Raw genomic sequence first — 27,284 nt, 5'->3', positions numbered from 1 at the left:
CTGTTTTGGTTCTGAAACCAAAACCCGGTCGGCCTCTAACCCTGGAATGGAATGAGAAATTGTGCTCAGCACTAGGACCAGAAACACTGAAGAATGTATCAGATTCTTTCTGACCTTCCCCTATTTTTGTGTACTCTAGAAGTGATGGTCTTGCACAAACAAGTATCAATCATTTGCAAGAGACAAAATATAGCCTGTTAAACATTTTATTTTATGTATTTTTGAGGGAAAATTTTATCATACAAGTAAAAATACTAGAGTTGAACATCATACAAAAAAAATAAGTCCTGGCACTGGGCATTCTGTGCTAGAATATTTCCCTGTTTACTTCCATAGGGAAAAGTGAGGATTTTTTTTAATGTATTCGCCTGCACAAGAATGAAGTGCTAAATAACTGCAATACATTTTATTTTTTTATATAGCTAAGGGAAAGAAAACAAAAGCAATATAACAAAGTGCAATCTACAACTGAATACATTCATTCGGAGTAAACAGAATAAGACTGCTTAAAAGCTGGAAAACATGATACAAAAAAGTGAAATTGTTTATCAAGATTAGAAAATTTGAACAGTTTCAGTACAACATGTAGGGAACCATAAATTTAAGTTGAAAAACATGGGTATGCCTCACTTAAAAAAAAAAAATGTCTGTTGGAAGATACCTCGCACAGAGCAGGACCAGAAACAGTGCAGAAAGTCAGCAAGTACTCAAAGGCGGATGAAGCCAGCTACTGTAGACAGTTTTTGCTCATGTGTTCAAATGAGCGCCTCACTTTTGTTTGTGTGGTGTGTTTATGAAGAGTGGGCAGGCTTGTAGAACATTTCAGATCAAACCCGTACATTCCAAGAAATACAGAAGCTTACCTTACATCCCATGTGAACACGTTAAACAAAAAAACCCAAGACATGTTGCAACGGCTGCTAACCTTTTGTGGTAGGCTTGCATTACTGATCTGATATGTAACTTCTTGTGACTGACTTCAGAATAAAAACTCTTGCTGATTTACCTCACTGAGGCTATTTTGTTCACTTCATTGCTTTCCTGACACTTCATTGCTACACAAAGTGACTTTGAACCTCAAATCCAGAACTTGTTCACTTTGCTTTATTGCACTAGCTACTATAATCTTAATATTTTTTCCTAACTACATCTAATTGGCCATAATGTTGACTTATTTAGATAATGAACTATATGAAATAAATAAAGGGGAAAAGGTGAGATGGTGGTCTTCTGAAGTTTTGCATTCTTGCTGATATGAATATTGTATTAACTTCTGAACAGTGTTCGGTGCACAATTCATTTAATCAAAGTGTTCGAAATTTATACAATTCATTTTCCTTCTCAGAGAGCTGTTCAATATTCAGGCTTCCTACAAAATTCCTCTAAATTGTTGTACTCTTTGCAATTTAGAGACTTTAGAAAGCTCTTTACAGTGTGTTCAATGACAGTCCCAAAATATGAAGTCTCTTTGAACTCAAAGATGCAATACATTAAGCTGTTCCACTGGCAGAGTATGAAAACTGAGGAAAATGTGGTCTTCTCTCATTATCTACAAATTCCATATTGTCATCTGTAAAATAAAAATCAAACAAACATGAATAAAACATTTTGTCAGCTAGTTCACTGACTCAGGAGACTATAGAAGATTTTACAAAAAGTTCCCATGACATTGTTCTTTCTACCAAAATCCCCACTGATGCTGCTCCTACCCCTTCATTAGGGGTGTTACCCCCAGCCAATGCTTGACTTCAATTACTCCCAAACACAATAGCTGTAATGGATGTGCATGAAAGATTTGAATATACTGAACTACTTTCATGCATTTTTTTCCTTATAGCTATCAAAAAAAGACTGATAGGAGTGGTTGTAGATTTATAGCCCCTCTATACATGAGACCCAATGTGCTATGCTATGAAATGCTCTGCTGATTCGGGGCTCCTTTTACAAAGCTGCAAGTAGTGATTCCCACACAGCAACTGTAATTAAGCCCACAGGAACTGAATGGGCTTTGTTGCTTTTGCCACACCGGGAATGGCTACAGCGGCTTTGTAAAAGGAGTCCTGAATTATGTAAAACTAGTAAAAAAAAAAAAGCCCGTTTCTGAGACCAATGAAATGGGCGCTAGGAAGGTATTTGCTTTCTGCAATTAATGTTTTGAATGGGATATTTAGGATAATTGTGTTGTCATGGTAATGATTAATTTACATTTTTGTGTTGTGTGTAATATATATATTTTTAAATTTGTTTTTTTGTTGTGTTGGTTGTTATGTTATTGTATTTGTAGGATTTAGTAAAAGAGATTGATAAAGTAGTTTGTGCCACAGTTTTATTCATATGTGTGTTTCACAGAGATAGTTTGTGTGTGTGTGAAAGTGAGAGAGGGTTGTGTTGACTTGGAGGTTGGGGGTGAGTGTCTGTGTGGATTTTGTGTGTGTCTCAGAATGGTGGGGGGAGGAGGGGGCGGGGGAGAGAGTGAGTGTCCATGTCTCCATGTTGCGCATCAGTGTTTGTGTTTTTTTTTGTGGGGTTTTGGGGGTGGTGGTGGTTGCGCGTGTGTGTGTGAGAGAAAGATCTCTTGTTTGTCACAAAGATATTTTGTGTGTGTGTGTGTGGAAGTGATAGAGGGTGGTGCAAAGTTGAAGTGTGGGGGCGAGTATCGGTGTGTGTGTTGTGTTTATTGTGTGTGTGTGTAACTTTGGTGGGGGGAGGGATGTCTGGTGAACTTGGAGGGGTTGTCTGTTGGGTTGTATTGTTTTTGTCTTGCAGGTACAGGAGTCTTGCTAGTTTGGGGGTCTTGGGGGGGGGGGCATAGGTTTGGGAGGGGGTGCGAGTGTCTGTGTTTTTGTGGTATTGTGTGTCTCTCCCAAGGGGGGGGGGGGGGGTTGGGGATGTCCCGTGCTGGCAAAGTATGATGAAGTGTTGTGTGGCTTATTGTTGCTGGGATGATATATAGAGAGAGAGATCCATGTTCTGCATTAGTGTATGTGTTTTTTTTCTGTGTGTATGTGTGTGGCGGGGGGGTCTCGCAAGATTGTCACTACAGCTCACGGCAGCCACTTTGAGAGCAGAGCCAGTATGGGCAGGAGTGACTGGGGATCATGCCTGCCCTAACTACACCCCTAGACTGCCAGGGATTGTTAAGAGAAACCCAAGGGGGGCAACTGCAAGGCAGAGGGAAGGCAACTCCTGCTTGGAATGGAGGGGGAGGGACGGAGACAAAACATAAGAACAAAAGAGTAGCCATACTGAGGGCCAGATACACTAAACTTAACGAGCCATTAACGAGCAAGTAGTAAACCCTGGCATGCACTAAAGGCTTCTCCTAGCCATTTTCTGATCACAGAAGCAGCTAACGAAAATGGAATGCAGATGAGCAAATTAGTATTATAATGTGTAGAAACCGTATTGTAATGAAATGCACTACCATTTTCCGATTCCCTTACCATGGAAACCCCTAACGGGAGGTCTGCACCTCTCGTTGGGGCTCCTGTGAGGGAATTGGAAAGAAAAAAAAAACATCCAAGTGCTCGTCCTTGTGGATTAGCATAAATTTAACAGAAGGGTGAAGCACAGAAATGCACTTAAAAGAAATATGAAAGATAAACCATTAGTTGAACACTCATTGCTTTCAGACTCAGGTTTGAAGATGTTCTCTTCTGTGTTTTACAGGTTTTCAAAAAGATGTGGAGAGAAGGACCTGTTAATAAACAACTTTTGCGCAAAGAGCAGCAATTTATTTTTGAATTAGGCACATTACATACGAGTGGCTTGAATACGGAGACAGATTTGTCTGGTTTTCTCTAAGTGATGCTCAGCATTTATAGGACACAACCTTTTTTATAGGACCTTGGCTTTTTGGACACGTATTTCCAGGTATTTTTTTTTACCCGCTTTTTCAAACCATCTGGTGAACTGTGAGGGTTGTGGTTTGGAGTGTGCATCTATCCATGTTTATTTATTTATTTGTAGCATTTGTATCCCACATTTTCCCACCAATTTGCCGGCTCAATGTGGCTTACATTTGCCGTAGTGGCAATTGCCATTTCCAGTAACAGAATTACATTTGGTATTGCATTAAGGTGCATACATACATGATAAGGAAGAATACATTATGGTGATAGATTGAAATGTAACATATGTTAGATCATCGATTATAGAGAAATCGTTTTCAATATAAGGATTTAAGTGGTATTGCATTAAGGTGCGTACATACATGGTAGAGAAGAATACGTTATGGTATTTCACATAGGTTCCAGAGTAATAGTTTAGTTTGTAACATTTGTTAGGTCGTCAATTATATAAAAATCATTTCAACGCTAGTGTATGTGTTTGTTTTTGTTTGTTTGTTGTAGGTGGGGGTTTTTTTTTGGGGGGGGGGAGCGGTGGTTGTGTGTATGTGTGTGTTAAAGATCATGTGTATCACAGAGCTATATTGAGTGTGTGAGAGTTCGTGTGTGTGTAACAGGGAGAGTCCGTGTGTGTGTGTGTAAGTGAGAGAGGGTGGGGTGTACTGGTAGGTTGGGGGCGAGTGTCTGTGTTTTTGTGTGTGTCTCACAATGAAGGGGGGTTGCGGGGGTGGTGAGTTGAGAGGGTTGTGGTTTGGACTTTGCATCTATCCATGCTCTGCATTAGTGTATGTGTTTTTGTTTCTTTTGTTGTTATGGGGTTTGTGGGGTGGGGGGGGGGGGGGGGGCGGTGGTTGTGTGTCTGTGTTTCTGAAAGTTCATGTGTGTCACAGAGCTATATTGTGTGCTTGAGAGAGAGTGTGTGTGCGCGCGTGTGTGTGTAAGTGAGAGAGGGTGGGGTGTACTGTGAGTTTGGGGGCGAGTGTATGTGGTTTTTTGTTATTTTGTGTGTGTCTCACAATAAAAGGGGGGGCGGGGGGTGGTGATCTGACAGGGTTGTGGTTTTAGGGTGGGGGTTTTGGGGATGTCCCATGCTGGCAAAGTGGGAGGATGGGGGTGGTGGTTTTGAGGGTGGTTATTGTTGCAGGGGTGATATAGAAAGGGAGAGAGTGAGTGTGCATGTGTCCCTGTTCCGCATCAGTGTATGCGTTTTTTTGCGTTGTTTTGGGGTGGAGGGGTACAATGGTTGTGTGTCTGTGTGTGTGAAAGTTCATGTGTGTCAGAGGTATTTTGTGTGTTTGTGTGTGCAAGTGAGAGAGGGTGGCATGGACTGGGAGTGTGGGGGCGAGTGTCTGTTTTTGTGATATTGTGTGTGTGTCTCACAATGGAAAGGGTGGGTGGGTTGGTGAACTGAGAGGGTTTTGGTGTAAGACGGGGAGAAGGGGGGTTTGGGGGATGTCTTTTGCTGGCAAAGTTGGAGGAAGTGGCGTGGGGGGGGGGCTTTTAAGGTGTTTATTGTTGCAGGGGTGAGAGAGAGAGAGAATGTGTGTGAGTCTTTTTGTGCGTGGTTTTGGGGTGGAGGGGTTGCGGTGGTTGTGTGTCTGTGTGTGAGAGTGAAAGATCATGTGTGTCACATTGCTAGTGTGTGTGTGATAGTGTGTGTAGGTGAGAGAGTGTTGGGCGCATGGGGTGTTTGTTGGTGGATGTGTGTGGTTGTGTGATATTGTGTGTGTCTCTCACAATGACAGGGGCTGGGTGTGTTATGGGGTTGAACTGATAGGTTGTTGCAGGGGGCTTGGAGGGTGGTCAGTGTTTTTTTGGGGTGGGGGGAGTGGGTTTTGCCCATAGTGTGGTGCTGGAGTGTTTCTTTTTTTAATTGGGTTGGTTTTTTTGGAGGGGAGGGTTGGGGGATGTCCCTTGCTGGCAAAGTTGGAGGAAGTGGTGGGTGGCTTTGAGGGTGGTGTTGAACTGAGAGGGTGTGGCAGTGGGCTTTGAGTGGGGGTCAGTGTGTGTGGTGGAGGGGAGTTACGGTGGCCGGCATCAGCGAACCAAAGTATGCATACTTGGCCCTTTTCTCTCTGCCCTGTTTCAGCAAGGGCGTGACCAGAGCTGAGATAGAGAGAGAAGGGCAGAGCCTGCACGGTGTCTTCAGCTGCTGATGTCTTCGGTGGGAGGGTGCCTGTATCTTTGAAGTGATGGAGCGATGAACGGATGGACGACGACACGAACTTGTGGGGAAAGGGTAGGGTCCTCTACGTGCATATGCGATTCTTGACGGGAGGGGGGAGAGTACTGGGGTTTTTAATGGCGACTCTGGAGGTAGTCGGTCGGGGAGGACGGTATTCCGAAGTCGGAGAAGAGAGGGAGGTAGGCGGGTGTGTGCTGGGGAGGAGGGTGGGTGAGGGTGACGTTGTCCTCTGGCGACTCAGGATGGGCGATGGATTTAACCCGGGGGGGAGGGGGGGGGGGGGGGTTGTCGCGTGTGTGGGTGTGAGGGTTAACCCGGTGTTACCAGCAGTGTTGACGCCGTTTGCCTTTCGTCGATTGAAGTTCGGGTGGGTTTGGCTGTTTTTTTTTAAAAGTCCGTTGGAGTTGGCTCGCGCTGCTATGGTGTGATTGGGCACTGTCGCTGCTGACGCACCCGTAAGTGGGAGATATCATCATTTCAGGAGATGGATACAGAAGAACGAATGCCTCAAGGCTTATGTCCACGCAGTCAGCTTCAGAACGTTGGAGGTGCGTTTTATTATATAGGATAGTCTCAGTGTTACAGTTTAGAAAGCAAATGAAGACAATTTATGCAAGTGTTTACTTCCTATTGAGTGATTATTGGAGCTTCCTACTAGAGGGCTGACCGAAACTGCTTTTTTCAGTTTTGGCCAAAACCAAAACTGCTACCAAAACTATCTAACCACTTTTGGCTGAAACAAACTTTGGCCAAAACCAAAAACTAAAATTTGGTTCTGTGAATGTGAACCAAAGAGGCCCACTACACTCAACAGCCATCTGCTAAACCCACAGAATATTACCCTCCAGTCCCAGGAACTGCAAGCATTGGTTAACAACTGGGAGAGCCATTATAACAAAGACTTCTCAACAAGTATGTATGTTTAGCTTCCCAAGTCAATGCAGATGTAGTTAAATATCCTCTGAGGCAGGAACTTTGTGAGAATGTATACCAGTTTTTTATGCTTACCCAATCAAGAACAATACATTTCTCAAATTATTTTCTAATATATACACTTAATTTCATCCTAATATTTCACTACTAACACCATAAGCCGACTAGCTTCTGCACTCTACAAGATTGATTAAAATGCTACATCTTCACATACCCAACGGAGCCTGGAAATTCTTTAGAATCGCCCAAATAGTATTCAAGCCAGAATATATATAATATCCTATATAATAATTCTCACCTCCAACGTTCTGAGGCTGCCTGGAACCGTGGCTTGCGCTGGAGGTGGTCTGCCAAACAACACACCGCGACCCAGCCATGAGCAAACAGCGACCCAGGGAGGGGGAGGAGCCTACGAATCGCTGGAGACTGCCTGCCAACCTCCGGAACCACCCGCGCACAGTAACCGCCCTCAAAAAACCACCGCCGCCGCCCTCCCTCTCCAAGTCCGGATTCGGACTGTCGGAGAGGATGAAACTCCCGAAACAACCGCGCGCCCTAACTGCCCTCAAAAAAACGCTGCCACCCTCCCTCTCCTCTCAAAGTCCGGATTTGGACTGTTGGACAGGACGCAGAGGGAGGACGAAGAGGGAGGGCGGCGAGACGGCGAATCCGGTGACTGTCCAATGTGGAGGCGGCGGGTGAGGGCTCAGGGCGGGGGTCGGGGTCCAGTAGTGGCAAGTCGGAGGAGGGGGGAGGGAAAGAGCAGCGGGTCCGATTCCAGCGCGGCCGTCATCCCCGTTCACTCAAAACAAAGCAAGCAAACCTATGACATGCTGCAGGACGTTCAATACACAGCAGTGGAAGTGAACAATGCAAGTCTGTGGTAAGCAGGGAAGCCCATTGGTTAATCTCCGATTCCACTCCCCTACGCAGCCGTCATTCGTATACACTCAAAAAAAGGAAACCTAGGAAATGCTGCTTCTCATTGTCATTATTAAAGCTGTTTCCACTGGATAGACAGTGCCTTAAAATGTGGAGGACAAAAGGATGGGGAGACACGCAGACCGTGCAACTGGGAAAAGGGGGGGGACCCTGCAACTGGGAAAAAGGGAGGGAGGGGGGACACTCCTGCAAATGGGAGACAGACCGGGGGGGGGGGGGGGGGGGGAACAACCCTGGAACTGGGCGAGAGGGGGGACCCTGGCACATACTGTCATTCTCACACACACACACACTCGCACCCAGTCTCACTCTCTCTCTGTCACACACACTCGCACATTCACTCTCTCTCACACAGTCACTCACACACACTCTCTCAAACACACACTCCGAGGAAAACGTTGCTAGCGCCCGTTTCCTTTAAAACAGAAACGGACCTCAGCTATTGAAAAACTAAAAGCCACAGTGCTTTTACGGCTGATTTTGCATCACATCTGGACAGACAGCTGATATATCTTCACAGAAAGGCTAATTCCTAAGGAGCTTATCTCAAATTTACAGACAAATTCCTGCTAAACCTTTGAATCAAAAGCATTTATTTGGAGTACTCTATTTACCATATAAATTATTATGCAAGATCATAACTGCATTTCTTGCAATCACATTATACACAAAGAATGCAATGAGTTGTTCCCTCACTCAGGCTACCTTACAATCCCTTGTGTTCTAGTGGTGTAGTCTTCTTCTACTACTACTACTACTTAACATTTCTAGAGCGCTACTAGGGTTACGCAGCGCTGTACAATTTAACAAAGAGAGACAGTCCCTGCTCAAAGAGCTTACAATCTAATAGACAAGTGAACGGTCGGTCAGATAGGGGCAGTCAAATTGGGGCAGAAATGATCCCGTCGCTCAGCTCTACTCTCAAAATGGTTGCTGTGACCTCTTGCGGCAGTCTCGCAAGATTGTCACTACAGCTCACGGCAGCCACTTTGAGAGCAGAGCCAGTATGGGCAGGAGTGACTGGGGATCATGCCTGCCCTAACTACACCCCTAGACTGCCAGGGATTGTTAAGAGAAACCCAAGGGGGGCAACTGCAAGGCAGAGGGAAGGCAACTTCTGCTTGGAATGGAGGGGGAGGGACGGAGACAAAACATAAGAACAAAAGAGTAGCCATACTGAGGGCCAGATACACTAAACTTAACGAGCCATTAATGAGCAAGTAGTAAACCCTGGCATGCACTAAAGGCTTCTCCTAGCCATTTTCTGATCACAGAAGCAGCTAACGAAAATGGAATGCAGATGAGCAAATTAGTATTATAATGTGTAGAAACCGTATTGTAATGAGATGCACTACCATTTTCCGATTCCCTTACCATGGAAACCCCTAACGGGAGGTCTGCACCTCTCGTTGGGGCTCCTGTGAGGGAATTGGAAAGAAAAAAAAACATCCAAGTGCTCGTCCTTGTGGATTAGCATAAATTTAACAGAAGGGTGAAGCACAGAAATGCACTTAAAAGAAATATGAAAGATAAACCATTAGTTGAACACTCTTATTGCTTTCAGACTCAGGTTTGAAGATGTTCTCTTCTGTGTTTTACAGGTTTTCAAAAAGATGTGGAGAGAAGGACCTGTTAATAAACAACTTTTGCGCAAAGAGCAGCAATTTATTTTTGAATTAGGCACATTACATACGAGTGGCTTGAATACGGAGACAGATTTGTCTGGTTTTCTCTTAAGTGATGCTCAGCATTTATAGGACACAACCTTTTTTATAGGACCTTGGCTTTTTGGACACGTGTTTCCAGGTATTTTTTTTTACCCGCTTTTTCAAACCATCTGTATCATTTTTATCAGTATTTTAAATGTATATTTTTATTCGCACACAGATTGGAAAGGGATCTATTCGATATCCCTATTTTATTCACCATGTTACATTTTTCCCCCTTTATTTTGGTTTTATTATGGGGGTCTAAGGTTTTGCAATCCACGTTTTGAGATCCCAGCCGCATACTGTTTTGATTCAATTCATCATTCGCTAGTCATTCTTCTGCTTTCAGATATGTCAGTATGACAGTTATCTTTTCATTTTTTTTCATTTATTTTAATTTTTCCCCACTTTTCTTTCCTCTTCTGTTTTATTCATTTGTGTTTTTATAGTTTTTTGTCCACTTTTTTCAGTCAGTTCACATTGTGCATTCATACACTGGCACCATCTAATTTAAATATTTTTAACGATAGTGCTGAATATTTATTTTTAAGTTGCACTCGAGTATTTACACAGTTTCAGTCAGTCTAGATTGGCTACAGGTATACACCATTCATTTAGTTCTTTTCGACTTATTTTTGGTGCCAGTTTCAAAATTAAACTTTGAACCCCTGCACTGATTTATGACGCGTTGGCCTCACTTGATGTTTTTTTACAGCAATACTACAGTGAATGGGAGTACACTGCCAATTCTTTTCGAGAGCCAAAAGTTATTTTATTGCCTTATACTATTTATTAGTTCATATTGGTAGTGTATGTTGCTCATTTTGTCCCACGCTCTGCATGCTCACGTTGCCTCAGCAGCATTTACTTATTTCTTATTTTTTAGTTTTAACACCAATGTCTTCTCAGCTTCACTTGTTCCAACCACTATAAGACATCTACTGGAACGCTTGGCTGATGCCGCAGTTTTAGTAGCGTATCACTGTTAATTATGCCATCTGTATACTTGCTCTGTCCTCATCTGCAGAAGCCTTGAACACATGACTTTATATTTAAATCTTTTTATTAAAGTATAAAAAGGAATATGCTGTGCAACTGTTGTGTATAAATTATAGAGAACAATGAGCAGCTATAATAACCCTCCTTCCCACCATCACTCTCGACTCTTCCAACCCCAACAAAAGGTGATTTCTACTACACCAAGGAATCCTAATTCACACTGTTAAACGTTCAGAGGTATAAAATACAACCTGTTCTATATGCTCTAGAGGGGAAAAATAGGCCCTGTAAAGCACCGTTATGTTTTTTTAATCTGTGGATACATAAGAAGTCATCAACAATCTCAGGATTCAATCTAGTTCTCCTGTCTTCCACAGTCCTTCCTGGAATATAAGTTGTCTTCTAACAAGATGAGCTGGTAGCAGGATGTACAGGATCCCCCATGCAAATTTTGCTACTTGTATGTTTGCTTGTTTTTCCAAAAAAATCAAAATATCTTTGTAGGCTTCACTTAAACATAAATAACAGTCCAATTCATTACAGGCTTCAAAGCAGAATATGACACGGGGACAAAGTTTCTCCCTTGTCCCCATCCCTGTGGGCTCCGTCCCCGCCCCGAGCTCTGTCCCCGTCCCCACCCCCGCAGTTACTGCGGTTCCCCATCTCCGTGTCATTCTCTACTCTAGGGTCCAGCCGCAAGCAAAAGAAGAATCCTCTGCAGCAAGGCTCAACTTCAACTTCCGTTGAGGAAGACGTCACCAGTAGACCACACAAAATCTTGTGCTGCGGTCACGGCCTCAAAAAACAATACTTTGTTGGTATTGACAACTTGCTAAAATTAAAAATAAATTATTTATTCTTCCTTTGTTCTCTGGCCATATTGGTTTGTCATAGTCTCCAGTTTCTGCTTGCTTGTGTCTTTTCTTAGCTTTTTTTCCAGGGTCTCCTGTTTATCTGCCACTTCTCTCCCCTCCTGTCTTCTTCCCCCTCTTCTCTTGCATGCAACTCTGATTTCAATCTTTCCCTTTTACCTTTGTTCTTTTTATTTTTCTGCCTCTCAATCTCACAGGCACTGCTGCATGGTCTGCCATCCTGGTCATGCCCCCATCCCAAAGTCACTTCCTATTTTGAGGGGCGGAACCAGAACTGGCAGAGCGTGCAGAAGCACCCGCAAGATGGAAGGTTCCGTGGCTTCATTCTTCTTTGTTGCCACTGCCCGCAGCTGCACACAAAAAAAAGCAGCTACAGTGGGGGAGGCATGTCCACTTGAATTGGGGTGGCAAAGTGGAGGGGAACAAACCATTTTTTTTTTCGGTGACACTTGCCACCCCTTAGCGACACCTATGACCCTATGGTCCACCATCTCTTCCTCTCTCTTTCCTTCCTCCATGCCCCTCTTACCTACCATCTCTTTCCTCTCCCCCTACCCCTGTGGCCCAACATCTTTCTGCCGCCCCTCCAACCTTCAGGTCCATTGTCTTTCTTTCCCTCCACTCCTTGGATCCATCATTTCTTCTCACCTCATCATTTGTCTTTCTTCCCTCCTTCCCCTCAGGTCCATCACTTACCCCCTCCTCTTCTTGGGTCCATAACTTCTTCCCCTCCTGTCAACGGCTTCTCTCTTTCCTCCCTAAACTCCCCTCCACATCCAAAGTCCAGTATTTTTCTCTTTTTTTCCACCTCCCACGGGTTCAGCATTATTTTTCTTCCCTCCACCTGCTTGTGGTTCCAGCATTTTTCTATTTCTTCCCTCCCCCTCTACTCACAGGTGCAACCTTCTCTATCTACAACCACCCACCCCCCCCAATCTACCTTAAACTGCATCTTGAAAGAGGTTCCCCGGCAGCAGCATTAATTCACAGCCACTGCTTGCAGCCTGCTCTGAGCCTCTTCTGCCCTGGTCTGACCCTGTATAAACAGAAGTTGCGGCAGAAGAGAGGCTCTGGAGCAGGCTGGTTCATGAAGGAGGAGGCACTGGGCCCCCTGGTGCTCTGGGCCAACGGGTAGGGCTCAACTGCCCAGTCTGCCCCTGCCTGCGGAACACTGGTTGAAAAGCGCTGATGAAATGCATCCCAGTGAAGCTTAGGGTTTCAGGCATAAGCAGACACCAATATTCCCTGATTTAGATGAAATGTTCAATTCACAGTTTTCATTCTTGTCTTTAAACAACCTTATGGCTAAAGCACTGAAAGGAAAACAGGCAGATAGTTCTTGTGGCTCACTTACTTCAACACATCTCCACAAAGAAAGCTATAAAGGATTGTTAAAAGAAATAAGGAAATGGAAACTAATGGTTCAAAAAAGTGACTTTACTACTGCTTTCAAAACTAAGCTATCAACATCTAAAATGGAGAATTAAATGACATAAAATAGCCACATGCTTTATTCAGTCTTCTAAATAACTGGATGGAAAAGTCAATCTTGCTGCCATTTGGTCACTAGACCTACACTGCTCCCACTACATTTAGATTTTTACCAGTATCGATCCCAATCTCACAGTAGACTTCAAAGACTGAAGAATTTTGCCAAAGGATACTAGAATGCAAGTTTCCTCTATACTCCTGGTGGGAAAGTGTATACCCATATGTCTGGACTGGTCTGAAGGGACAATGACAAAGTAAATTTTAAACAACCTGCATTTTATGGATAAGGTGCTCTCAAAGGTGATATTAAACTGCTAAAGATGACTATTTCAGAATCCTTTGTAATTATTTCCCCATCGCCCTTAACATTTTTATTTTTAAAGTGTTAAACCTCAAAGGCAACATTGGTTACCAAATTAATGAAGATAGCTTGAACATCTGGAAACGTGTATATACCTTGGTCAGGTGGAGTGATTGTAATCATCTGTGCGGTAAATTCTTCATCAAAATATCTTGTGTCAGTCTCTGATGTAACTTGTGGCTTAAATGGCGGTACAAGCTGTGAAAAATAAATGAGTATACATTAAGTATGAAATTAAGTGAACTGGCTTATTACTCAAAAATTCAGCAGGAATTGTTCACTGAACACATATACTGACATTGAATAACACACTTGGAGGGAAAAAAAATTAAACATATCATGGAAGGGCCATATAAGGAAATAGCCTATCCATAAGTCAGCTTCCAAAACAGTCAGTCTTCACCATAATACCTGTAGCAACAGACTTGGCTCGTGCCGGCCAGTCTCATATGTAGCAAGACAAAGAGAAGGGAAGACACAACTCCAAAGGGGAGGCGGGCGGGTTTCTGAGAACAATCAGCCTGCTGTCCTCGGAGAATACCTTCTACAGGTATGTAGCATTCGCTTTCTCCGAGGACAAGCAGGCTGCTTGTTCTCACTGATGGGGTATCCCTAGCCCCCAGGCTCACTCAAAACAACAACCATGGTCAATTGGGCCTCGCAACGGCGAGGACATAACTGAGATTGACCTAAAAAATTTACCAACTAACTGAGAGTGCAGCCTGGAACAGAACAAACATGGGCCTAGGGGGGTGGAGTTGGATTCTAAACCCCGAACAGATTCTGAAGCACTGACTGCCCGAACCGACTGTCGCGTCGGGTATCCTGCTGCAGGCAGTAATGAGATGTGAATGTGTGGACAGATGACCACGTCGCAGCTTTGCAAATCTCTTCAATAGTGGCTGACTTCAAATGGGCCACTGACGCTGCCATGGCTCTAACATTATGAGCCGTGACATGACCCTCAAGAGCCAGCCCAGCCTGGGCGTAAGTGAAGGAAATGCAATCTGCTAGCCAATTGGATATGGTGCGTTTTCCCACAGCCACTCCCCTCCTGTTGGGATCAAAAGAAACAAACAATTGGGCGGACTGTCTGTTGGGCTGTGTCCGCTCCAGATAGAAGGCCAATGCTCTCTTGCAGTCCAATGTGTGCAGCTGACGTTCAGCAGGGCAGGAATGAGGACGGGGAAAGAATGTTGGCAAGACAATTGACTGGTTCAGATGGAACTCCGACACAACCTTTGGCAAGAACTTAGGGTGAGTGCGGAGGACTACTCTGTTATGATGAAATTTGGTGTAAGGAGCCTGGGCTACCAGGGCCTGAAGCTCACTGACTCTACGAGCTGAAGTAACTGCCACCAAGAAAATGACCTTCCAGGTCAAGTACTTCAGATGGCAGGAATTCAGTGGCTCAAAAGGAGGTTTCATCAGCTGGGTGAGAACGACATTGAGATCCCATGACACTGTAGGAGGCTTGACAGGGGGCTTTGACAAAAGCAAACCTCTCATGAAGCGAACAACTAAAGGCTGTCCTGAGATCGGCTTACCTTCCACACGGTAATGGTATGCACTGATTGCACTAAGGTGAACCCTTACAGAGTTGGTCTTGAGACCTGATTCAGACAGGTGCAGAAGGTATTCAAGCAGGGTCTGTGTAGGACAACAGCGAGGATCTAGGGCCTTGCTGTCACACCAGACGGCAAACCTCCTCCACAGAAAGAAGTAACTCCTCTTAGTGGAATCTTTCCTGGAAGCAAGCAAGATGCGGGAGACACCCTCTGACAGACCCAAAGAGGCAAAGTCTACGCTCTCAACATCCAGGCCGTGAGAGCCAGGGACCGGAGGTTGGGATGCAGAAGCGCCCCTTCGTCCTGTGTGATGAGGGTCGGAAAACACTCCAATCTCCACGGTTCTGCAGAGGACAACTCCAGAAGAAGAGGGAACCAGATCTGACGCAGCCAAAAAGGAGCAATCAGAATCATGGTGCCTCGGTCTTGCTTGAGTTTCAACAAAGTCTTCCCCACCAGAGGTATGGGAGGATAAGCATACAGCAGACCCTCCCCCCAGTCCAGGAGGAAGGCATCCGATGCCAGTCTGCCATGGGCCTGAAGCCTGGAACAGAACTGAGGGACTTTGTGGTTGGCTCGAGATGCGAAGAGATCTACCAAGGGGGTGCTCCACACCTGGAAGATCTGTCGCACTACACGGGAATTGAGCGACCACTCGTGAGGTTGCATAATCCTGCTCAACCTGTCGGCCAGACTGTTGTTTACGCCTGCCAGATATGTGGCTTGGAGCACCATGCCGTGACGGCGAGCCCAGAGCCACATGCTGACGGCTTCCTGACACAGGGGGCGAGATCCGGTGCCCCCCTGCTTGTTGACGTAATACATGGCAACCTGGTTGTCTGTCTGAATTTGGATAATTTGGTGGGACAGCCGATCTCTGAAAGCCTTCAGAGCGTTCCAGATCGCTCGTAACTCCAGAAGATTGATCTGCAGATCGCGTTCCTGGAGGGACCAGCTTCCTTGGGTGTGAAGCCCATCGACATGAGCTCCCCATCCCAGGAGAGACGCATCCGTAGTCAGCACTTTTTGTGGCTGAGGAATTTGGAAAGGACGTCCCAGAGTCAAATTGGACCAAATCGTCCACCAATACAGGGATTTGAGAAAACTCGTGGACAGGTGGATCACGTCTTCTAGATCCCCAGCAGCCTGAAACCACTGGGAAGCTAGGGTCCATTGAGCAGATCTCATGTGAAGGCGGGCCATGGGAGTCACATGAACTGTGGAGGCCATGTGGCCCAGCAATCTCAACATCTGCCGAGCTGTGATCTGCTGAGACGCTCGCACCCGCGAGACGAAGGACAAGTTGTTGGCTCTCGTCTCTGGGAGATAGGTGCGAGCCGTCCGAGAATCCAGCAGAGCTCCTATGAATTCGAGTTTCTGCACTGGGAGAAGATGGGACTTTGGGTAATTTATCACAAACCCCAGTAGCTCCAGGAGGCGAATAGTCATCTGCATGGACTGCAGGGCTCCTGCCTCGGATGTGTTCTTCACCAGCCAATCGTCGCGATATGGGAACACGTGCACCCCCAGTCTGCGAAGTGCCGCTGCTACTACAGCCAAGCACTTGGTGAACACTCTGGGCGCAGAGGCGAGCCCAAAGGGTAGCACACAGTACTGGAAGTGACGTGTGCCCAGCTGAAATCGCAGATACTGTCTGTGAGCTGGCAGTATCGGGATGTGGGTGTAGGCGTCCTTCAAGTCCAGAGAGCATAGCCAATCGTTTTCCTGAATCATGGGGAGAAGGGTGCCCAGGGAAAGCATCCTGAACTTTTCTTTGACCAGATATATGTTCAGAGCCCTTAGGTCTAGGATGGGACGCATCCCCCCTGTTTTCTTTTCCACAAGGAAGTACCTGGAATAGAATCCCAGCCCTTCTTGCCCGGATGGCACGGGCTTGACAGCATTGGCGCTGAGAAGGGCGGAGAGCTCCTCTGCAAGTACCTGCTTGTGCTGGAAGCTGTAAGACTGAGCTCCCAGTGGACAATTTGGAGGTTTTGAGGCCAAATTGAGGGTGTATCCTTGCCGGACTATTTGGAGAACCCACTGATCGGAGGTTATGAGAGGCCACCTTTGGTGAAAAGCTTTCAACCTCCCTCCGACTGGCAGGTCGCCCGGCACTGACACTTGGATGTCGGCTCTGCTCTGCTGGAGCCAGTCAAAAGCTCGTCCCTTGCTTTTGCTGGGGAGCCGAGGGGCCCTGCTGAGGCGCACGCTGCTGACGAGAGCGAGCGCGCTGGGGCTTAGCCTGGGCCGCAGGCTGTCGAGAAGGAGGATTGTACCTACGCTTGCCAGAAGAGTAGGGAACAGTCTTCCTTCCCCCCCAAAATCTTCTACCTGTAGAGGTAGAGGCTGAAGGCTGCCGGCGGGAGAACTTGTCGAATGCGGTGTCCCGCTGGTGGAGCTGCTCTACCACCTGTTCGACTTTTTCTCCAAAAATATTATCCGCACGGCAAGGCGAGTCCGCAATCCGCTGCTGGATTCTATTCTCCAGGTCGGAGGCACGCAGCCATGAGAGTCTGCGCATCACCACACCCTGAGCAGCGGCCCTGGACGCAACATCAAAGGTGTCATACACCCCTCTGGCCAGGAATTTCCTGCACGCCTTCAGCTGCCTTACCACCTCCTGAAATGGCTTGGCTTGCTCAGGGGGGAGCTTATCCACCAAGCCCGCCAACTGCCGCACATTGTTCCGCATGTGGATGCTCGTGTAGAGCTGGTAGGACTGAATTTTGGCCACGAGCATAGAAGAATGGTAGGCCTTCCTCCCAAAGGAGTCCAAGGTTCTAGAGTCCTTGCCCGGGGGCGCCGAAGCATGCTCCCTAGAACTCTTGGCCGTCTTTAGGGCCAAATCCACAACTCCAGAGTTGTGAGGCAACTGAGTGCGCATCAGCTCTGGGTCCCCATGGATCCGTTACTGGGACTCGATCTTCTTGGGAATGTGGGGATTAGTTAATGGTTTGGTCCAGTTCGCCAGCAATGTCTTTTTGAGGACATGATGCATGGGTACTGTGGACGCTTCCTTAGGTGGAGAAGGATAGTCCAGGAGCTCAAACATTTCAGCCCTAGGCTCGTCCTCCATAACCACCGGGAAGGGGATGGCCGTAGACATCTCCCGGACAAAGGAAGCGAAAGACAGACTCTCAGGAGGAGAAGGCTGCCTTTCAGGAGAGGGAGTGGGATCAGAAGGAAGACCCTCAGACTCCTCGTCAGAGAAATATCTCATGTCTTCCTCTTCTTCCCACGAGGCCTCACCATCGGTGTCAGACACAAGCTCACGAACCTGTGTCTGCAACCGTGTCCGGCTCGACTCCGTGGAACCACGGCCACGGTGGGAGCATCGAGAGTTAGACTCCCTCGCCCGCACCGGCGAAGCTCCCTCCGCCGACGTAGTCGGGGAGCCTTCCTGGGAGGCGGCCGCAGTCGGTACCGCGATGCCGGAGACCTCACCCCGGACAATGGGCCAGCTGGCGCCTCACTCAACAGTACCGGTGGCGCAAGCACCCCCGGTACCGGAGGGGTAGGGCGCAACAGCTCTCCCAGAATCTCTGGGAGAACGGCCCGGAGACTCTCGTTCAGAGTGGCTGCAGAAAAAGGCATGGAAGTCGATGCAGGCGTCGATGTCAGAGTCTGTTCCGGGCGTGGAGGCTGTTCCGGGCTGTCCAGAGTGGAGCGCATCGACACCTCTTGGACAGAGGGTGAGCGGTCCTCTCGGTGCCGATGCCTGCTGGGTGCCGACTCCCTCGGCGACCCAGAGCTCTCGGTGCCGACGCGGGAAGGGGACCGGTGTCGATGCTTCTTCGATTTTTTGGAGCGAAGCATGTCACCGGCGCTTCCCGGCACCGACGAGGAGGACGTAGAATCCAGCCGTCTCTTCCTCGGGGCCGAGACCGAAGAGGGCCGGTCTCGGGGGGGCTGTACCGCAGGAGCCCTCAGGGTAGGGGGAGACCCACCCGAAGGCTCACCGCCACCAGCAGGGGAATGGACAGCCCTCACCTGCACTCCAGACGAAGCACCACCGTCGCCGACGCAGCCTTCCGATGTCGCCCCGATGCAGAGGGCCGATGCCTCGATGCAATCAGGGGCGAGGATGAAGGTCCGGGTGCTGACGACGTCGATGCACTCGATACCCCCGGTGCCGATGCCGACGAAGAGCCCGAGAACAAGATGTTCCACTGGGCTAACCTCGCTACCTGAGTCCGCTTTTGTAAAAGGGAACACAGACTACAGGCCTGAGGGCGGTGCCCAGCCCCCAGACACTGAAGACACGACGAGTGCCTGTCAGTGAGCGAGATTACCCGGGTGCACTGGGTGCACTTCTTGAAGCCGCTGGGAGACTTCGATGTCATGGGCGGAAAAATCACGCCGGCGAGATCAAAAGTCGAAATGGCAAAAATGGCACCACAAAAATAGGGAGAAGAAAACTTCGACCGAGGCCTAACTAGGGCCTACCCCGACGACGAAAGAAAACTTACCGGGGCGAAAAGCTCGAAATACGGGAAAGGAAAAAAACCAAAAGGTCTCCTCCCGAAACACTTCTCTTAATTTTTTTCTCTCAAAGAATGAGTCGAAAACGACGCGCGAGGTCAACTTTCCGGGGCACGAAAGGCGAAACAAAACCGTACCGAGCGCGGACAAAAGAAGACTGGCCGGCACGAGCCGGTTTCGGGCGGGAAGACGGCCGCGCATGCGCGGTGCGCATCGGCGCGCGAGGGCTAGCAAAGGCTTTTGCTAGTGAAGATTCCGATTGGAGGGGCTGCCGTGGACGTCACCCATCCGTGAGAACAAGCAGCCTGTTTGTCCTCGGAGAATGGTGATTATCAGTTTCGGAAGAGAGAAATACATAGTTAAGGTAGAGGAGGCAGAATGGATTAGGTATTCAGGTAAGAACAGTTCATTTTATAATGAGATATGAAAGGTATTGGATTAAAACTTCATTCATAGTAAAAATTAGCTTGAACAATTAGGAATATTAAACTTCGAAACATGACAAAATTGATATAAACAATTAGGAAATAAAGAGTTACGTTTTGTGTATATCCAGTGTACATTTTATTAATTGACATTTAGGATGAATTATTGAATTATTTAGATTTTAGCAAAGCCTTTAACATAGTACCGCATAGACTGAGTGCCCGCGGTATGGGCACTAAAGTGACTGAATGGGTTAGGAACTAATTGAGTGGAAGGTGACAGAGGGTAGTGGTAAATGGAGGCCATTCTGAGGAAAAGGATGTTGTGGGCTGCAAGGTTTGGTTCTTGAGCCAGTTATTAACATTTTTGTAAGCAATATTGCTGAAGGGCTGTCTGGTAATGTTTGCTTCTTTGCGGATGACACAAAAATGCAATAGGGTAGACACCCCTGATGGTGTAGATAACATGAGGAAGTACTTAGTGAAGCTAGAGGAAAGGTCTGGAATTTAGCAGCTTAGATTTAAATGCTAAAAAATGCAGGGTCATGCATTTGGGCTGCAAAAACCCAAGGGAACGGTACAGTTGAGGGAGTGAAGAACTTTTGTGAAAAAGGAGCGGGACTTGGGTGTGATCATATGCAATGATCTTAAGGTGGCCAAACAGGAAGAAAAGGCGACAGTAAAATCTAGAAGGGTGTTTGGGTACACAGGGAGAGGAATGGCCAGTAGGAAAAAGGAGGTGATGATGTCCCTAAGACTCTGGCGAGACCTCATTTAAGAATATTGTACACAATTCTGGAGACCCTTCAAAAAGATAAAACAGGATAGTCAGTCCAGAGGGCGGCTACTAAAATAGTCAGTGGTCTTCGTCATAAAGCGTATGGAGACAGACACTTTGGAAGAAAGGTAGGAGAGGGGAGATATGAGAGACACATTTAAATACCTCTGCAGCATAAATGCATAGGAGACAAGTCTCAATCAAAAGAAAGCTCTGGAACAAGGGAGCACAGGATGAAGGTGAAAGGAGAAAGACTCAAAAGTAACCTGAAAAATTACTTCTTCATGGAAAGGGTGGCAAATTCATGGAACAGCCTTCCGGTGGAAGTGGTGCAGACGAAAACCGTATCTAAAAGCAAGAGAGCTTGAGATAATTAAATAGGATCTATAAGGGAGTGATAAGGAGAATAGATGGCATGGATGGGCAGACTGGATAGGCCATATGGTCTTTATCTACCTACATTTTCCTATGGTTTTGACCTCTTCCTCAGATTTCAAAGCAGTAAAATCAGAATTGTCAAGACAAACTATAAAACCAGGTAACCAAAGCCCCTTCAGCTCCCTTCTCAACAGTGGAAAATGGTGAATTAGACTGCTTTCATATTTGATGGACTTGAAATTTATATCATCTTCACACTACTGAGCTCTGTCAATGTTTCAACAAGAGCTTTTAATAATAGCCAAAAATACATAAAGGATGAAAGCCTTAAAAATTAAGACAAACAGAAGCACTTGTGCATAACAGGCAAAAATGCAGGGTCATGCACTTCGGTCGCAAGAATCCGAGGGAACGGTACAGTATAGGGCAGTGATGGCGAACCTATGGCACGCGTGCCAGAGAGGGCACGCAGAGCCCTCTCCCTTGGCACGCGCGCCGTCGCCATCGCTGGTCCGCCCACTCTCTCTCCCAGTTCGGCCTTCCTCCCACCCTCCCTCCAACGCAACGAGCAACAGCCCGCCCGCCCGTCCTCCCTCCTTCCCTCCCTCCCAGCACCAGGAACCCCCCTCCACCTAAAATTTTTAAAGCGTACCTCCTCAGTCGGCGTGCGTCGGCAGCGAAGCCTTCGGCCTTCCCTGTCTCTCAAGCTGGGCGGGACCAGAGCTTGAGAGACAGGGAAGGCCAAAGGCGCGTCGAGCGAAGCACAGGCGCTTCACTGTCGACGCACGCCGCCTTAACCCCGACTGAGGAGGTTGGAGGTACGCTTTTTAAATTTTAGGAGGAGGGGGGTTCCTGGTGCTGGGAGGGAGTAAGGGAGGACGGACGGGTGGGCGGCCTGATGCTCGTTGAGTTGGAGGGAGGGCGGGAGACCTGATGGTGGGTGCTGGGTGGGAGGGAGGCATGCTGCTGCGTGCTGGGTGGGAAGCCTGCTGCTGCTGGGTGGGAGGGAAGCCTGATGGTGGGTGCTGGGTGGGAGGGAGGCCTGCTGCTGCTGGGTGGGAGGGAAGCCTGCTGCTGCGTGCTGGGTGGGAGGGAAGCCTGCTGCTGCATGCTGGGTGGGAGGGAAGCCTGCTGCTGCATGCTGGGTGGGAGGGAGGCCTGCTGGACATTTGTGGCTGGAGGGGAGAGGATGGTTGCTGGACATGGATGGAGGGCAAGAAATGAAGAAAGGAGGATAGTAAAGAAATCAATGGAAAGGAAGCCCTGGAAACGGAGTTAAGAGAACAGATAGACAGCAGCAGAATCAGCGACTAGAACCAATATGGATAGAAAAACAAAATCACCAGACAACAAAGGTAGGAAAAATCATTTTATTTTCATTTTAGTGTTTGGAATATGTCGAATTGGAGAATTTACATCTGCTGTCTTATTTTGCACTGGGCATACTGGAGCTGTAACAGCTTACAGAAATGATTTATAATGGAAGAAAGTCGTGTTATTTTTTTCTCCTACACTAGTATAATATTTTCAATGATGTCTGTTTATATGCGCCATGGCTGGTGTAAGGGGTGTGGCTATCATAGGGGTGGAGTCATGTGGTGACCCCTCCCATGAGTACCGGCACTTTGCGATAAATAATTCGGTTTTGGGTTGCTGTTTGGGCACTCAGTCTCTAAAAGGTTCGCCATCACTGGTATAGGGGGTGAAGTGCTTCAGTGTACGAAGGAACAGCGGGACTTGGGGGTGATTGTGTCTGATGACCTAAAGCTTCCAAACAGGTAGAAAAAGCGAAGTCAAAGCCAGAAGGCTGCTTGGGTGCATAAAAACAGGATGACCAGCAGGAAAAAGAAGGTGATAATGCCATCGTATAAGTCTCTGGTGAGGCCCCATTTATTTAATTTCTTTATTAATTTCATTTTAAACAAAGATAACAATCTTTGAAAGATACACCAATATTAAGTAATTCTACATTACTGCAGAAAGCACAAGGAAAAATCAAACATGCATAATATGAAAATAAAATATTGGATCAAACAGTCCACAATAATGGAGAGATCTTAGGTTACACCAAAGAAAGTTGGCACAAACAAAAAAATACTATAATTAAGAAAGAGAGAACAGGTGGTTATTCCTTTTATAAATCTAACCAGCTACAATCTAGTCAGTTCTTCCTGTTGTCTTGCATATCTAAAAAACTACTCAATTATTTTGGTTCATAGAAAACATATCTATTATCTTTGTAAAAAAGTAAACATTTAAAGGAAATCTCAATTGGAAAGTAGCATTAATCTCCAAAGATCTCTGTTTTAAATCCAGAAATTTCTTCCTCCTTTGCTGTGTCCATCTAGAAATATCTGGAAAAATCAAGACTTTACTGCCCAAAAATTCAGGTTGAATATTTTTGAAATACAACCGTAACAAAGATTCTTTATCTTGTAAAAATACAAAAGTAATAATTGCAGTTGAGTTTTAATTTCTTCTTTAGACTGTTCAAGAAATCCTGTTAAGTCCAATATCTCTGATGAAACATCTTGTTGGATTGGAACCTCCTGTGAGGTAATTTGTTGAGACTTCTTTTTGCCCCCAAGATAGTAAATTCTTTGTAATGGAGAAAGAGATTGTTCTGGATATTTAAAAATCTCTTTAAGGAATTTATTAAACATTTCTCTAGCGGAAATGTAATTTGTTTGAGGAAAATTTAATATACGCAAGTTTAAATTCCTTGTTGAATTCTCCAGCTTTTCAATTTTCCGATGTATTATTAAACGATCTCCTGCTATTTGCGATTGTTGCTCTTGCACTTTAACCAAGTCCAATTCCAAAGATTTTTGTTTAGTAGAGACAATCTCAAGATTTTCTTTAATATCTCTTATTTGCTTAGTTATTCAATGAAACAGAAATAAATGAGGTACACACCTTATGCAAGGTCTCAAGAGCTGACCATATAGATTCCAGTGATATTTCCTGGGGTTTCACCAGGGGCTGGATTGCCATGGCGCACAGCGAAGTTTCCTCCCCAAAATCAACAATCCGGCTCCCCTTTGTTGCCGCCTCTTCTGCCGCCACACCTGGTGGATACAGATTCCCCTCCTCCAAGATGGAACCCAATGCCACTTCCTCAGGCGAGGTCTGCCGCCCCTTCGAGTCGTTCTCTTTGACACTCTGAACTTCGGCCCTGTCTGGTTGTGGCGGTGGAGGGGTTGCTGGTCCTAATGGGCTGAGCGAAAGTTCGCTCTCCAAACCGGGACTCTTCCTTGCCCCGGTTACGGAAATGCCCGTTGGAGTGGACACCAAATACGAGGAGATGGAAGGTTGTCCCGAAGAGGGGGGCACTAGCCTCGGGAGGGGAGGTCCCTTAGGCTTACCCTTTCTCTTCGGCATGCTCAATCACAAGGAAAAAGGTAACTTTTCAATTCTTTAGGACGAGCGTTCCTCTCCTGCGTCCTGCTCAGTCACCATCTTGGATCTCTTATTCCGGTGAGGCCCCATTTAGAGTACTGTGTGCAGTTCTGGAGACTGCACCTATGGAAAGATGTAAACAGGATGGAGTCGGTCCAGAGGGCGACTACAAAATTATAAGCGGTCTTGAACACAAAAATATAGGGACAGGCTTATGAACCTTAACATGCATATGCTGGAAGAGAGGAGATATAATAGAAATGTTTAAATATCTCAAGGGCATTAATGTACATGAAGTGAGCCTTTTTCAACGGAAGGAAAGCTCTGGAACGAGGGGGCATACGATGAAGTTAAGAGGGAATAGGCTTAGGAGTAATCAAAGAAAGTATTATTTCACAGAAAGGGTGTTGGAAGCATGGAATGCCCTCCCAGTAGAGGTTGTGGTGTCGAGGACTGTGTCAGGATTTAAAAAGGCATGGGATAAGCATATGGGATCGCTTAGGAAAAGGACGAGTTAGGGGTTACAGAGGATAGGCAGACTGGATGGGCCATTTGGCCTTTATTTGCCGTCATGTTTCTATGTTTCTATTACTGCTGCCTTCGTTTTTTCAGATGCAGCATTAAGGTCACTTCAGGTTCAACAAGTTTCTATGGAATCTGCTGCCCAAATACCTTCTTGAAAAGTCAACGCTTCTCACCAGGATATATCCAAATCTTTAAAAATATTCAACAGTTATAATAAATAGTATAATACCTTTTTCTCATACACATCTTGCCACACTATGCCAGCGAAAAATTTATGCTGCATAATCTCTTTAGCATCATCAGGACCACCACCTAATCTGTTAGGAAAAAAAATGTTTTTAGTATAAAATGTTCTGTCATAAGTTGCCATTTCTCAAAAATTTAATGTTAAGCTGCAGAGCCATATTACAAAAAGAGGAACATTCACAGCTGAAGTCAGCTATTAACATGCATTATTAGTAACTAGATCCCACTGCACAAAATGGGACCTGCAGTAAAATACAAGGGTACTACTATGCATTAGTATATATTAACTGTCCGTTTCTTCAGTTCCAGAACACCTCAGGTAAAGTGTTCATTTATTACAAAGCAAAATTCACACTCTTCCAGCTGTGGAAACACCCATTTTTCATTTGTTACATGTTTACATTTCTCTTTAGAAGTTTACCCTTCCTGCTTCATCCAATGCATACATACATAGACTTGTAGTTTTGATTTCCTTAACAGCAAGAATACACCAGACTGGTTTGCCCAAATAAGCCCTATTCTCAAACCAAGAATTCTATGAAGTACAGCTCCCTCGGCTAACCAGAAGCATACCTCCACCAGCTTGCCATATATTTCCATCAAAATACCTTACTCAAATGCAATGCCAACTGTTTTTAGTTGCTAAAAAATTCTTCTGCTTATATACATTCTAATTATGTAGAACTTCTCTGCTGGATAGGTCTTAAGTCTCCCTATCCACCATACATGCTTGACAGTCAAAGATTGCTCCACCTGTAAATGTGATTCAGGCTACAAGACTATTTGGTAAAATTGCAGTGCAGAAGAATGAAGAACCAACAAATAAGACTACATCACCAGCTACAGCCTTAGGTATGGGTGCAAACAAGTGGTCTTAAGTTGAGTGGAGCGGTGGAAGAGCAGCAGAGATAATGAAACTAAAAAAAAAAGATCAGAGGAATTCAATGCTTACTTGTTCATTTTAGGCAAGACTTTTAGTTCTTTATGGTGGTAATGTCTAGAAATAAAGCTTCAGCTTTCCTTTTGAAAGGCAACTTAATTAAAAAAAAAAAAAGTCACAGGAAAAAAGTATTTCTCCTCCTCCCATCCTTGTACTACCTGTGAATTTAGTTTCTGCAGCATGGAGGTACTCTTGCTGTAAATACAAGGGAAGCTGCTAGGTAAAGTTTCTACCACTTACCTTCCTTTAATAGTTTACTTTTGAATGGCATTCACAAAGCTGGAAAAGACCAGTATCTCCTACCACCACAAAGGTCTTTGTGTCCATGCCAAGCATGCTTGAGCTCTGCCAATGTTAGGTTCCTAACATCTTCAAGCCTACAAGCTTTCAGTGAATGTGAAAGTAAACATAATCCCGCGCCTCCCTTCAATTCACATGATTCTTGTTTCCCTTGAACATTCCATTCTATGGAAAATGTGTTATTTTCTGTTAACACTGAAGCCTGCTGGGTATTTAAATGCTTGTATTATCCCCTTTCCATTGTCTCATATAGCAATGGTTCTCATTCCAGTTCTTGGCCAGTTATTCTTTCAGATTATCCACAATAAATATACATAAGAGAAGCTAATACACAATGGAGGCAGTGCATGATAACTGCATGCATATTCATTGTGCACATCCTGAAAACCAGACTGACCAGGCAGTCCAAGGACTGTACTGAGAATCACCATGCTAGACCACATCTCTCTAACTCCTTCAGTCTACATATAATTTATCGGCTATCATTTAGCTATGCAAGAGCCACCAGCCTAGTTTATGACTTATATAAAGACCAAAAGTGGCTATCCAGTCTGCCTAGTATGAAATTTGTTCTCTTAGCGGATATGCATATAAAAGCTTCTAACCAACCCAACACCAACTCCCATTTCGCCAAAATCTTCCATCCAACCTTTTTCTTGTCCGTTTCAGGCACAACCTAAATCCATCAAAGTTGGTCTCCATGATTTGGAGCCTTGAGTGAAATCATGTGTCTGCTGCATAGGACTACCTCATTCTGTTCTGGTTACCCCTCTGCTTCCAAGCAATTGTACTGGTTAGTCTCTCCTGGCCAATTAAATCGTTTTGAATATCAGGTCCATTGTGTATTGAGTTGACACTGAAAATAGCATACTATGACAAATTATGTACTGTTTGATTTTT

The 27,284-nt window shown here is 45.8% G+C and overlaps 1 protein-coding gene across 2 annotated transcripts in view; it reads right to left on the bottom strand.

Moving 5' to 3' along the window:
• Window positions 1-190: 190 nt before the first annotated feature.
• Window positions 191-27,284, bottom strand: part of AKT1 (AKT serine/threonine kinase 1) — a 329,425-nt gene continuing 302,331 nt past the window's right edge. For both annotated transcript variants that reach the window (XM_030214026.1, XM_030214025.1), the window contains 3 exons: window positions 25,128-25,215; window positions 13,436-13,538; window positions 191-1,570 (listed from right to left, as the gene is read on the bottom strand). In XM_030214026.1, coding sequence (XP_030069886.1) covers window positions 1,491-1,570; window positions 13,436-13,538; window positions 25,128-25,215 — 271 coding nt within the window. In that variant the 3' untranslated portion in view covers window positions 191-1,490. The remainder of the gene's footprint in view (window positions 1,571-13,435; window positions 13,539-25,127; window positions 25,216-27,284) is intronic.

The sequence above is a fragment of the Microcaecilia unicolor genome, chromosome 9 (genome assembly GCF_901765095.1).
Source record: "Microcaecilia unicolor chromosome 9, aMicUni1.1, whole genome shotgun sequence".
NCBI classification, from domain to species: domain Eukaryota; kingdom Metazoa; phylum Chordata; class Amphibia; order Gymnophiona; family Siphonopidae; genus Microcaecilia; species Microcaecilia unicolor.
Note: the sequence above shows the minus strand (reverse complement) of the source record. Positions and strands in the feature narration are given on the sequence as shown.